Source organism: Pangasianodon hypophthalmus, chromosome 1, assembly GCF_027358585.1.
Source record: "Pangasianodon hypophthalmus isolate fPanHyp1 chromosome 1, fPanHyp1.pri, whole genome shotgun sequence".
In the NCBI taxonomy this organism is placed as follows: Eukaryota; Metazoa; Chordata; class Actinopteri; order Siluriformes; family Pangasiidae; genus Pangasianodon; species Pangasianodon hypophthalmus.
Genome location: NC_069710.1, coordinates 27547348 through 27561339, shown reverse-complemented (window position 1 = coordinate 27561339; position 13992 = coordinate 27547348). Strand labels below are relative to the sequence as shown.

The following is a 13992-nucleotide window of genomic DNA, read 5'->3' as shown; positions in this document are numbered from 1 at the left end:
ACCCCTTTGAGGAATGATAATCAAATGTGATGTGTTGCCATGCGTGTGCAACAATATATGTGCAACAATTAGCACTGAACTGTTGAGATCAGTTTTAATGTCTAAAAATCAGGATTCGGCCACTAGACAACAAAAGGATCAGAACCACTGATTGAACTCCTTTTAAGGGTTCCTTCAGAGGAACAAACCAAAAAACCCTTAGAAACAAGCTAGAAGCTTTCCAGCCTTCAATTCAGCCACCCATCCAAACTTCAACCCTCCATTCATTGTACCTTCAATTCTTCTATTCATCCTTCCATCCCTCCTTCCTTCTCTCTATCCATCCTTCCTTCCTTCTGTTCATACATCAATCCTTTCATCCCTCCCTCCCCCCTTCCTTCCACCCATCCATCCCTCCTTACTTCTGTCAATTCATCAATCCTTCCATTCCTCTCTCCTTCCTTCCATCCATCTGTCCATCCATCCTTCTTTCAATCCATCAATCCATCCTTCCTTGCTTCTGTCCATCTTACCTTCAATCCACCAATCCGTCCACCATTCATCTAGTCATCCACCCTTCCATCCATCCATCTATTAGTTAGACAGTTAGATTAGATTTTAATTTTAGGTTGCCACCTTAAAATCTGGCAAGGGGCAACAGATGAAAATTAGCCTGCTGGGCTAACTCTGGCTTATTTACAGTATCTGACTATTGAGTAATGAGCACTGTCTCTATCAAATAAATAAAACAGAAAAATAGAAAATAGTTAAGCATTTTTAAAAGGTGTCTACTTGGAAGGGAACCCCACTGTTGTAAGATTTCAAAGAAAATTTTAGGATCTTAGATTTAACATTTTTCTACAAGTATCTACCTACCTACGTATCTACCTACTTTATCCATCCATCCGTCTATCCATCGATCCATCCATCCATCCACCTAACTACATTCCTACCTACCTACGTACCCTCTTGGTAAATGACAAGGGCTCCTGAAGGTTCTTTAGATTGTTAAAAGTTCTGGCTTTATCAGGGTGTTTTAACTTTAAGCTTTGTCCCAGAGGGTCAAACAAAAAAGAAATCCCTTTGAGAAGCTAGATGGAAGATTTTTTTCTAAGAACACACAGATTTCAGAAGTATTTGATACTGATGGAACTGCACACCAGGGTGAAAGCCAAGTTCCTGTTGGATGCACATGCTTTACTCTAAGCCTCTACACTTATTTATGTGTAAACACTCTTATTTTATGACTATTCACTATGAACATATTCAGTAAATGCCTCCATTTGTCTGGATTTGAGTTTCTGGTGTTCTGTTTTTATTTTCCTTAGTATTGGTACAGTCACTCCATTCACAAATAAACAGTAATCAAATGAAAAATTCTTGCTCTTACTTTGGATGAGTGAACTGGTCCTGCAGTGTGACCTTCTCCACCAGATCTCCTCCGATGCTGCGCACCAAATCGTAGAAGTCATTCTCTGTGTAGCCTTCAGCCGGCAGCCAGAAGGAGATGTCATTGAAGAGCGGTGGATATTTACTGAGGGCCTGAGACACACACAGAAATACAATCAGGGTGCTAAAGCTGAGCCATTCACTCAATGATGCATATCTCACACCTCCAATTAAGGCATCATGAAGATTTAGCCGAGCAGCAAACACAGTGAAAGGAAAGAGGTAATCAGTAGATTAGTGTTTCTAATCAGCACTTAATTCTAACATAACACTAAATGACAATATCATACCATATCACTTTATTAGAGATATTTGAACTTGCTTGATGATCTAGAAGATGGACATTGACCACAAATTGTCTTAAAAGCAGGCTGTCATCAGGTCAGGTGACTCAGAACTATGCTCTTAGGGGGGAAAAAAAAAAGTTCAATCCAACAGTCTAAAAGGTTCTTTGATTGAGCGCCTGTGAGGGAAATCTTAATGGCTCTAGGCAGAACCTTACAACAGGAAAAGTTCCAAGTAGAGTTTCTTTAGAAAGCTAGAGCTGTTGACCATCCAAGAAATACCCCCCTTGTTACTAATGTGTATACTCCAGCAAATGATGCTGCACTCCTAAATTTAACAAAATGCTCAGCTGTTGTGTATTTTATTCAGTTGTGGAGTGCAGAGTTTGTTTTTATTGTTTCTGATATTAAGTTGGACCCAACTGGTCAAGTTCAACAAGCTGCTTTTTGGCTTTTGGTTAAGTCCTTTTCTAATCTTATTAAATGAATGCAGCAAGGAGAGTTAAATTTTTTAACTTAAATTTTTAAGTTATAACTCCCATCCATCCTTCCATCCATTCTTCCCTCCATCCATCCATCTTGTTGAAAGACCAGCAAACAGTTCCTCTGATGCCTGCCAACTTATTTTCTCCAAGTCACGAAACTCTGTCCAGCACTGTGCAGATATACTGATAAAAGCACAAACCCATCCCCTACAGCACACCATAATGTCCAGCTGGTTGTGTTATCACAGCCATTTGTGCCCGGATCCTCAATTCTGAGCTCTTCCTGAAAAGACTCAGAACATCTGCAGCACTTTCTTCCCATCAGTGCACATTTATGTCCTGATATATAGAAATAAATCAAATTATGAAACTGGAAAAACTGTCTATCTAGAAAATCAGGGGAAAAAAATACATTTTATAATGCTGGAGACAATTAGATTTGCTCTGGGTCTATTCTCTGACAGAAGCGTTAAGAAGAAAAACAAGCCAGCCATAAAAGGCCTGAAAGATGATTGTGATACTGAATTACTAAATGTTTCTGTAGAGGAGGAAGTGGGGGCTTTAATAGAGAACAAACAGAAAAAAAGAGTAATAAAAATCAGAGAGAGAGAGGAAGAGAGAGGAAAAAGTGCTTTTATAAAGACAGCGGGAGGAGGCCAACATAAAGGATGAGAGAACAGATTTAGAAATTTAGGACTTTAAATGAGAGAGAGTTTTCTCTCGAAGGCACACAAATAAAAAAATAATACTTTCTAACAGCAGCCCTGAATAAATAGCAATGAGAAGCAAATGTCCTGGATGTACTTGTCATTTCTCATAAAGTTCATTAAAAAGTATCTGGGTAAGAGGCTTGTGCTCTGTGTTCAGGCTCAGTGAATAAGAGCACAGGGTGTGATGAGTGTGTCTCCAAGTCTGTTCTTAAGCCCGGGGTTAACTTTGCACTTGCGCCTCAGGGCCAGTCTCCTGTAGAGCATGAAGTCCCTCTGTGAAGAGATAAGCCCTTCACTCTTATGAGATCTTACTGCACACATGTGATATCGTGTTTACAAGCCTTCTGTACAGAATACCAAGCAGAATGAGATGAAAGGTGTTCTTAGGGAAGCTAATGCATGATAACATGATCTTACAAGTGTGTATGTGTATGTATCTTCTGGCAAATGTATTGTCACACAGAGGTCATTCTTATTTTAGGTTTCACCTATCTATGGTATATGATGTTGTTAATAGATCATATTAAATAAATAACAAGATAAATGTATTTGTACTTATAACCTGGTTGCACAGGTGTACAAGTACCTTTAGATTTTATCTTGACATTGAATCTTTTTGGGTAAGAGTCAGTCAGTTTGGCATATCTTGACTTAGCAACATTTTGCCATTCTTCCTTGCAAAAGAATTGTTAATTCTGGACTCTGGGTGGGCATTTCCTGGGCACAGCCAAATGATTTGTTGATTTGGAGGTGTGCTTCAGGTCATCGTCACGCTGAAAGGTGTAATTCCTCTTCATCGTAAGTGTTTTAGCAGAAAAAGTTTTGTGCTAAAATTAACTGGTATTTGGAGCTATTCATTTTTCCCTCCACCCTGATAAAGCCCCTGTTCCAGCTGAAGAAAAGCAGTCCCAACACATGATGCTGCCACCTCCATGCTTCACCATGGGGATGGTGATCTTTTGGTGATGTGTTGTGTGTTTTTTTGCACCAAGCATATCTTTTGGTGTTCAACTTTGGTCTCATCAGACCATAACACATTATTCCACATAGTTTTGGGAGATTGGATTTTTTATTAGTTTTTTTTGGAAAACTTTAGCCAAGTTTGGATGTTTTGTTTGTTAAAAGGCTTCCGTACTGCCATCCTTCCCTGCAGCCTAGACATATGCAGATTTCGGGAGATTGTTGTCACATGTAGGGAGCAACCAGTACTTGCCAGAAATTGCTGCAACGTTGCTGTAAGCCTCTTGGCAGCCTTCCTGACCAGTTTTCTCTTGGTCTTCTCACCAATTTTAGAGGAACGTCTTGTTCTTATTAATGCAATATTTTCTCCACTTGTCGATTATTGTCTTTACAGTGTTCCATGGAATATCCAATGCCTTGGAAAATTTTTTGTAACCTTCTCCTCACTGATATTTTCATCAGTGAGATCCCGAACCTGCTTTGTAAGCTCTGTGTGGCTTTTCCAGTTGGATGTTACCAAGATGATGTCAGGAAAGTCCTATAGGAACAGCTATACTTTATTTGGGGTTAATCAGTCACAGGTGTGTACTCATTAGTATTTAACACAAGTTTAATGTGATTGGTTGATTCTGAACGCTGTCACATTCCCAATTATGTGGATGTGCACACTTATGTAAGCTGGGTGTTGGAAGATTTTGTGTTTCTTTGTTTCTGGTTGTTTTTCGGGTTTTTTTTTTTTGGATTCATGTTGCAATTCTACAATAATATTAAAGCAAGCTTAGGTACAGTCAGAGTACTTTCAAAATTCTGCGTTTAATATCTACTCTATAGCTATATTTCAAGTTTAATTGCAAAATAAATTTAACTATACTAATGCTACATCTATAAATAATACAGATAATATTAATATCAGTGATTAAATGATCAATCTAAAAAATAATTTATTTTAAATGAATTTAAATTTAATTTTTTATTATTTAATTTCTAATTAAATAAAAAGAGTAAAAAAAAAAATAGGTCAACTCCATTCAGCATTCATAAGAAACAGAACAGTAGTGAGAATCTAGCTCTTTCCTGTTACCTTTTCCAGGTTCATAAAATTCGAGAGGTACAGTCTCGGTGTCTCTTCGGCTCCCTCTGATATGACGACACCAGTAGAAATGCCAAAGCTCATCAAAGTAAAGAGGATGAGTGGGAATCAGTGATAAAGATCCAACTGACACTGACCTGGATAACCTGTACTCGCACTGGAACACATTCATTTACATTCATTTCACACAATCCATGATTTCCTGTCTTTTTTCTTCGAGTCAGTGTCGGAGAGAGCAAACAGAGTAGCAGCCAGTAACCTCGAGTCAACGAGTCCATCAAACCAAATACGAAATATATAACAGATGGATTAAACATGTAACTGTTAAGGAAATAAAACAATCAAGTCTGCTGCTTTTTAATTAAATATACTTAGAAGCTACTCGATTCGAAAACTATGCAGTTCATGAATATCTTTACAAGTTGTACAGACACCTAAGACCTTATACAACACCAGAACAAATGATGTCACACTATTAAGCCCCTCCCACATCTGGCTAGGGTACTTCTAGCTTTGCTCTTTGAGGTTTATCAGGAATGTGACATACCGTATTTTTAGTCTAATTAACCTATTTCCAAATGCAAATATACTGTTCAATTTGTTTTTATGACAGAATCTCATAAAGTAGGTCATCTGATCATGCTGAGCTTCACTGTTAAACCTCAAAGAGTAAAAAATCAGCACACTGAAGTGCCCACAAGAGGAACTGCTAATGTCAAGAAAAATAAAATAAGGGGAGAAGTTGTGGTGATTCAGACATGATGGAGTTGCTGAGGATTTGTGCCAAGGACAAAATCATTCATCAGAGGAATGTGAATGATTACGTCCAGAAATTACTGGATGCAGTGATCATGAGCAAATCAGCAACAGATTCGGAGAATGTGAAGTAAGTACAGGCAGGACGGAACAAGACTTGGCAAATATGAAATCATGCATCCTGATAAAATACTGTTTCAAGGTCTCAGGTGGTGAGTGTATTAGGGAATTTTAAGCAGAGTTTATAGTGTGTGATTTTCGGTGCGATTTTTGTGTTTCAACAAAATCGTACATCGTAAAACCAGTGTTTCCTGTTCCCTGTATTAGGGACTTTTTGGGCAAATGGCCTCAAATAGACATTATGACTTTTCTGAGACAAAGAAGCCCTGTCCATTGATTTCCAAGTCAAACTGTAAAATGTTTAGCAATTTCATGCACAGTGATGATAAACACACTGACAAGCTCTTTCTCTTTTAAAACTTTCCGCCATCGTCGTGATTGTTGTCATGGGCTGCATCTCAAATCGAAACCTCTGACCTTACATTCAAAAGTCTTTACTAATCTAGAAAATCAAGAAGACGAGTAAGCAAAACAGACCTTTTGGAAGGTTTGAAGGTGACATGAGAGGTTTTTAAACTTCAGAGGAAACCCGGTCAATGTTAGTACTCAGTAACGGTCCAGAACAGTACATAAGTATGCAATTTGAGACTCAATGTTAGTTTGTTTAGTGGGAGTAGATGGATGGGGAAATTTATCCATTTTTATTGCTGAACTACCCTAGTGCTGTGTGTCAGGATAGTGAAAAAGACTAAAATAACATGTACCCTTTAAAATAAACATAGCTAAAATAAACAACTACAAATACGGTAGTAGCAATGGTGAAATGTAAATGAAACATGCTAATGGTTAAAAAAAAAAGATCCTCATTACTGCAAACTCTGTTCAAAAAATGTTTCTATTTGTGCAAGCCTTTTTTCTTCACAAGCTCGGATCGTGTTGATGAACTAAGCAGAATGTAGGAATTTTTATCATATATTTTCTGACATGAAGAACACGTTATCACACATCCTGTTATAGAATTTGGCCAAGATTTTATTGGGATCATCTCATACAGTGTGGCATGTAAAAAACCTTAAAATATTTTAAAAGAAATAAAGAAAAAGGAAAGACGTCTTCGCTGGTGAGCAATCGTCTGTTGTAGAATGCGAGTGACCACAGGAAGTAACTCATTTAGTGGATATATCACAACAGCATAACTGCAGTAATAATAACTCCACTTCACATTAGGCTACATCACACCACCCTAATACTTGATTACTGTACTCTAACAGCACACCTACACGTATTATTCTTTTTTTTTTTTTTTTTTACCTTGGGTAGTAATCTAAGCAAGTGAGAAATTTGGATGCTGAAAGTTAGCACAGTGTGTGAGCTTCAGGAGAACATGTTTTGCATTCTCAGCTGCCTTCGTGTTGTACTCAGAGACCACAGCAAACACAGACAGTAGAGAAAGCCTAGTGACCCCACTGTCATACTTCATATATACAACAGAGAGGGGAAGAGGAGAGAGAGAGAGAGAGAGAGAGAGAGAGAGAGAGAGAGAGAGAGAGATGCACAACACATCACGCATCTGTTCCACTGGTTACTGGAAGCTCAGTTGTTCCTCTGTGTGTGTTTCTCCCGGAAAACTCACAAAATGGAAACAATAAATAAATTAAAGGATCAGACAGGCAGACAAGTACATCCATCCTTCTCTCTCTCGGTCTGTGTGTGTGTGTGTGTGTGTGTGTGTAATGGTCAGTGGGCAGAGAGGGAGATGAGCTGAGGAATGACATGCAGCTAGAGACCAAAGGTGATCACTCACACACACACACACAGACAACTCCTGCCTGCAAGGCCACTGCACTGCCTGTATCAGCCTTCCACACACCAACACACACTCACATGCTTCACTACGGTTAATAAAATAACTAATAAATGGATTAAAGCCAACTTCGTGTGCGTAGTCCGTCATGTTTTACAAGTAATGCTGGCTCAGACTGAAAGATTTTGGCAGGAGTAAATAGTGAACTGAACACCTGTTGAGTTCCACGATCCCCACACACATATTTGGAAAAGCACAAATTCAACTAGAGTAGTAAAAAAAAATCCTTTTTTTAAAAAATACATTTACAACACGACAAGGCCGTTTTTGGATGGAAAACATCACTACCTAAATCACTCAGGCCTTAAAGTCACTTTAAAATGACAACCATTTACAAAAAAAGACGGGGAAAAGGAGGAGAAGCTGAAAATTGCTGAACACATGACAGGCAAGTGTTACTGCATCATAAAATTGAACAGCCTATTATGCTCCAATATGCAAAGACAATGAGACGAGTAACGAAGTATTAGAAAACAAATGACACATGCAATTAATTTATACATGTGACAGCCTGGAAAACCCTTCACAACGTGAAATTTTGACATTTTCTAATATATAGTCCTATACAGAAAAACTACAGGCTTTTGCATCATAAACTGTAACAGCCTATCATGTTTTAATATGCAAATGCAGACCTGCACCTCCAAGAGCTGTTTATGGGAAAGGGGTGTGTTGGGCATTTTTATTGCATTGTAAGAATTTTTATTGTAACGTACGGTGAGAGGCAGAACGCAAGTACATATACATAACGTGTTTTACTGTAGGTAATCTGATCATCATCATCATCATCATCATCACAATCATCACCATCATCACAGCCCACAGCAGGGTTAGACAACAGGCTGGCAAGAACAAACAAAGGACAATCCATATGCAAGAAATGAGAAAAGAAACATGATACGAAACCAGGAAAACCAGAACACACACACAAAACTGATTAAAAACAACAGCTGGACACAATCGGGTGATGTGCAAAAGACAAAACGAGGTAGAGACAGGACTAGGAAGTAGGAAAACAAAGAGCACACGGCTTTATAAACAAAACATGACAGCAACTAAATACAAACCCAGAAGCAGGGCTATTCATGCTGGGAGTCGCAACGTGCACAGAAATTGGGCAGAGAAATTTACAGTCATCATAACTAATTTTCCATGCTTAGTGCCACTTCAGTTATACATATTGGTGTTTGTCACATTTTTCTGTTGAAAACAGAGACTATCAGTACTAGGGTGTGCTAAGCTATCTAGCTCCCATGGCTAATTGTAGTGATAGAACAGTTAGGCTTGTGGTATACTTATATTTAAGTGTCCAGACCGGTTAATCACTGAGAATATGATGATGCAAATCAAGACTCTGATACTGAAATCTCATTTGTGACGGTCTGTAACAAGCGTGAGCTAGTAGTTAATTAGCCGGCTAGCATCTGGGGATAACATTTCCATATTGCATATTCATGTATATGCATAGATCAAAACAGCTTTATTGAGTTGTTTTTTTTATTTCCTCAGGCATTAAAATTATTATAGCTGTATATCAGTGTATACATTTAAAGTTCACTATTCACAGCACCAGGATTTCACAATGCTAAAGGTATATACACTGTATATAAAGTCTTTCAGCACTGATATTCCTCCAAGTTCTAGGACAAGTACATGCATGTTAAGATCACTGGAAGAAGCTCGTGTGGAATGTGTGAAAGGGACACAAGGCAATTAGTGGAAGACTGCAGCACAAGATTGAACTCTCGCTCTTATCCCTGGTGTTCATGAGTTCACACTTCTACATTACATTACAACTTGGGCAATCAGGCAGCATACACGGTGCTGGCCTCACACTCCTAACAAGGCAGCAGGGAAAAACACAGCACCATGGAGTTATGTGTCTATGAGGTGAAGGTTCAAACTGACAGCTTAAGGCAATCTGAGCCTGATCACAGAATCCTTCACTGAGCCACGCTTTAAACAGAGCATGAAGAGATCTCAGACTTGTACAGCAATCAACACCTCATCCATTTATAAACAGCCAATTACACATGCTTTTATCTCAATAAAGTCCACGATTATGACCTGTAGAGTGGAATGAAATTAGTCTGGTTATAGTGAAGAGGAGAAACAAGCGCACCAGGAGGCAGACATCTTTCAGCTTGTATGAACAGACTATGAGATATAGTGTTTATTTTCCTATTGTATCATTTTCATCAGTCGCTGCCTGTTATTAAAAACAGTAAGTAAGTAAGTAAGTAACAGTAGTAGTAAGTTAACAATCAACAGTCAACAATCATCACAAATCAGCAGTGAGCACCAAAATAAAGCAGCAACTGAAAAGCATATCTAGGTAGAGCTAACTAGTTTGCTAACATCAGGTTTATTTGCATTAATTAGCTGGTTAATCCTAGCTAACAAACTAGTCTAGCATTACGTTTACTTTAATGTTACGCCAGGTTTGTTTTTTTTTTCCACAAAATAGTAGCAAGCTACAAAAGAATGACAAAATAAAACCGATGTTAGTCAATTCGGTAATATAAGACAGAAATTGTGAAAAGGGAAGAAAACTGCATTTAAAGATTTTATTCTGACTTTACAGAAAGTCACTAACATACTGATTGTCTACAAATAACTCCTATGTATCATTTTAACGCACATTCAATTTAACATGTAACAAATAATGAAAATAATAAAGATGCCCAGGAAAACTATGCGTATGTTTATACTTTCCCTTAATCATAGCCTACAGCCATTTTTAGTCGCAACAGCTAGTTTATATTAGTTTATAAAAACATTTCTATATCGTTTTGAGGAAATATATTTCTTGAAGAAGAGGTGACAGTGTGCAATGTAGTCAGAAAATCTGACCTATAAGATTGAGACTACAAAAACAAAGATATCTCAATGTTAATTTTTTTTTTGCTCAGCTTTTAGCAAGCAGAGCAATAATTCTGGAAAAGGAATGTGTGTGTTAATTATAGCGAATCCATTATCCATTACACCTACATTAATCCAATTAATTACAACAACTGTTGTAATAACCACGTTTTCATTACAGTGTCCAGGCCAGGGAAAGCAAACGCACATCACAGTAGGAACCTGGCATGAATTACAGATGGCTGTAGCTGGAATCTCGGGTTCACACTCCTGACCCTGCAGGCTAATGTGTGTGTGTGTGTGTGTGAGGTACTCGCTTGACCTCTGAAATAATTGTGGAAGGAAAAAAAAACACTGAAGATGATGTTTGGAAATTCTAAACAGAGGTGTGAGAGGGAATACCAATGACCAGGCACTCTGCAGGCTTTTAGCACAAAAGAATAAGATCTTTCACAGTCGAGACGAGAGATGGATGAAATCTCTGCTGCAGTGCATTTAACAGCTGGATGCTGTAATATAACTGTCTTTATGGCGTACTGCAAAATATGATTAAGATTAAAACTGTATAAACAGAACAGATCCGTCTTCCATGTTTAACGAGCAAGAGCCTGCTCAGGAAAGCAAGCTTTTTTTTCTGTATTAAGATATAAATCATATTGTGTATAGAAACTGTGGAGATAACTGCATCAGTGCTTTTGAACTTGAAGTTCTTCTAACGAACATTACTTACTGCATTAGTTAACATTAACAAATAATAAATGCCTGTATTAATAAATATGATATTATGATAAATAATACAACTACTAAAAGCATTTCAGTCAGCTGAACTTTACACAGTTTGTCATGTCGTACAAGTAATGCTGGCTCAGACTGAAAGTTTTATTTATTTATTTATTCATTCATTCATTAGCTAGAGTAGTAACAATATCCATATTTTTTATAAATATATTAAAAATGGTTTTGGATGAAAAATTTCACTCAGCTCTTAAAATCTCTCTAAACTTTATGATTAAAAACTTATAATGGAATTCATTTGAGTGCTCAGATTGGCTAAAGTATGAAAAAATGGCACTGCACTAGTTTAAAAAAAGAAAGAAAAAAAACAAAAGAAAAGCAATATTCAAAAGTAATAAAGTAAGTAAACACATTTATCAAGTGATGTTTGTTTAAATGTTAATGAAACACAGCTGCACTGACTAATGCTTATTCAATCCATGACTAAAAATAAAGCTGCATAAATTAACAAAAAATAATTACTTAATATTCTTAAATGTTAAGTGTAAATGATAAAGCTTGCTTTTCAGGTGCAGTTCTGAATTTTGCCACGCAGCTACATACATGTTCATTAAAGTTTTAATATTGGCTGTTACAAAGCACTGACACCTGAGACTCCTTCCATAAATGTTACATAAACATGGGCAAATATTTTGTTTAATTTTGTTCCGGTAGAGCAAATAGATCCCGAAGAAGCCACGCTCAATTAACAGCACGTCAGCTAGTTCATATTAATTTATACTTTCCATTAAAGGTACTTCTGGTAAAACTGGCTTCCCTTCTTCATCTGACACATTTTCATATTTTAAGCCAAAAGTTAAATTCCTGACAAGTATCATTTGCCATGTTCTTAATGATGATGATGTCGTTAACACTACTGTAGTAACAGTTTCAAACTAGGAAGTGGAATTGTACATGCCGAACACAGACAAGCAGAGTGATACACGCATTGAAACATCCCAGTGCGGTTACGGGGAATATAAGTACTCTTGGAACGCCATTCAACCAATCAAATTAGTGGACCGGAACTATTGTATAATTTTCATTGCTAAACAACAACATGTTTTAAAATCCGTTTATTAAACAGGCAGATTATATGGAGCGTCCACCGTACAAGTCCTTATATATGAGATGTTACTATAGAAACTATAACGGATGAGAATGGGTGCATTAATATTAACCTATTGTTCATGTTACAGCCAGAACTACTGTCCAAACCGTGTTGTGATATAATGAGGGTTAAAGGAACCTTAATTTAATTCAGTTCAGTTCAAGTTTATTTGTGTAGCGCTTTTAACAATGGCCAACTGTTACTTAATGTAAAGCGTTACTGTGGATTTAGTCCACAGATTATAGCCATCCTTATTCAGTCAAACTGATTGAAATAAACTGATATTATATGTGTGTGTGTGTCATAAACTCTTATCTACAGTCTGAGACTGTTTGAGGGAATGATATAAACAGCAGCCAAAGGTTTTTCAACAGTACACGCATTACGCTCTCCAAACTCATTAAGTGACCCGGCAGACATTTGATGGAGATTTGTGTAACGGTAAACAGCTCATTGTGCTGGCAGCTTGAGGGAGTTTCACAAAGCTCTGGTCTGCAGGGAAAAGCTGGAAATTATACCACAGCTTCTAACTGATCCATTTGCTCATTTCTCGGTGGTCAAACAAGACTGAATGTTGTGTCGAACATTCAGTCGTCTGGTAAATGTCAAAAGAGTTTGGGCTTATCCTCGCTGCATGCACAGCGGATCAATGGAAAGTATTCCCTGATTCAGCAATTCCCACTAGGCATGTCATTTAATTATTTTGGAGTTAAATCTTATTTAATTCAGACAAATGCCTCACCTTTTCACATTTCTAACATTGTGATAGTATTTAAAATTACATGCACCAGAGTGGAAACAGAAATGTATTCTTTGTACCCAATTTACTCTGCCTACTCTCAACAGTCTGGAGAGTCAGGGCTAACACTTGTTAGCAAACTCTGATTTACATAATAGAATAATTAGCCTAACGTTAGCTACTTAGGTAAGAAACTAACATTGTTCCAGTATTTTGGGTGGCAATGTCTGTACTCCTTAGACACTGGCAAAGGTGCCTTCATAAACTTGCTAATGTTACACCCAATGTTGCTCCCATGCAATGGGTGATATTGGGCCAAGGTTTGCTACTTAGGCTGCTCGTTAGAGCTTCTTACATGATATGATACTTAGCCTAACATATGCTAGCTTGTTAGCAACTTCTTAAGCTACTAAAGTCAAAAAGCTACTGCAGCAGAGGTAATATTCATTCATTCAACTTCACTAAGTGCTTTATTTTGGTCACAGATGCACTGGATCCGGAGCCTATGCTGGGAAACCTGGGTGCTTGCCCATTTTTCCTGGAATACACCCAGGATGGGATGCTGGTCTATCACAGGGCACCACTCACACACGTTCACACACTCATTCAATGTGCAGCCCATCATACCTGAAAGGTCACAGAGTCATTGATGTTGGCCAGACGGAACTGCTTCAGGAAGCGCTCGTCCTTGCTCCAGAAGAGTCGGATATCCGGAATGCCAAACAGAACCATGGCGAGTCTTTCCAGGCCCAAGCCAAAGGCCCAGCCGATTTTATTCCCTGCGCCCGCTGTAAGGAAGTAAAGGAGACAGAATCATTTCTGACTCATCTGTTATTTATTACAGAGCTGCTTTCATTTTCAATGCAGTG

General features: G+C 37.9%; 1 protein-coding gene across 3 annotated transcripts in view; it reads right to left on the bottom strand.

Moving 5' to 3' along the window:
• The window catches only part of fars2 (phenylalanyl-tRNA synthetase 2, mitochondrial), a 133600-nt gene that overhangs the window by 54635 nt on the left and 64973 nt on the right, over positions 1–13992 (bottom strand). For all 3 annotated transcript variants that reach the window (XM_053233991.1, XM_053233985.1, XM_034304280.2), the window contains 2 exons: positions 13751–13911; positions 1370–1521 (listed from right to left, as the gene is read on the bottom strand). In XM_053233991.1, the coding sequence (XP_053089966.1) occupies positions 1370–1521; positions 13751–13911 (313 nt within the window). The remainder of the gene's footprint in view (positions 1–1369; positions 1522–13750; positions 13912–13992) is intronic.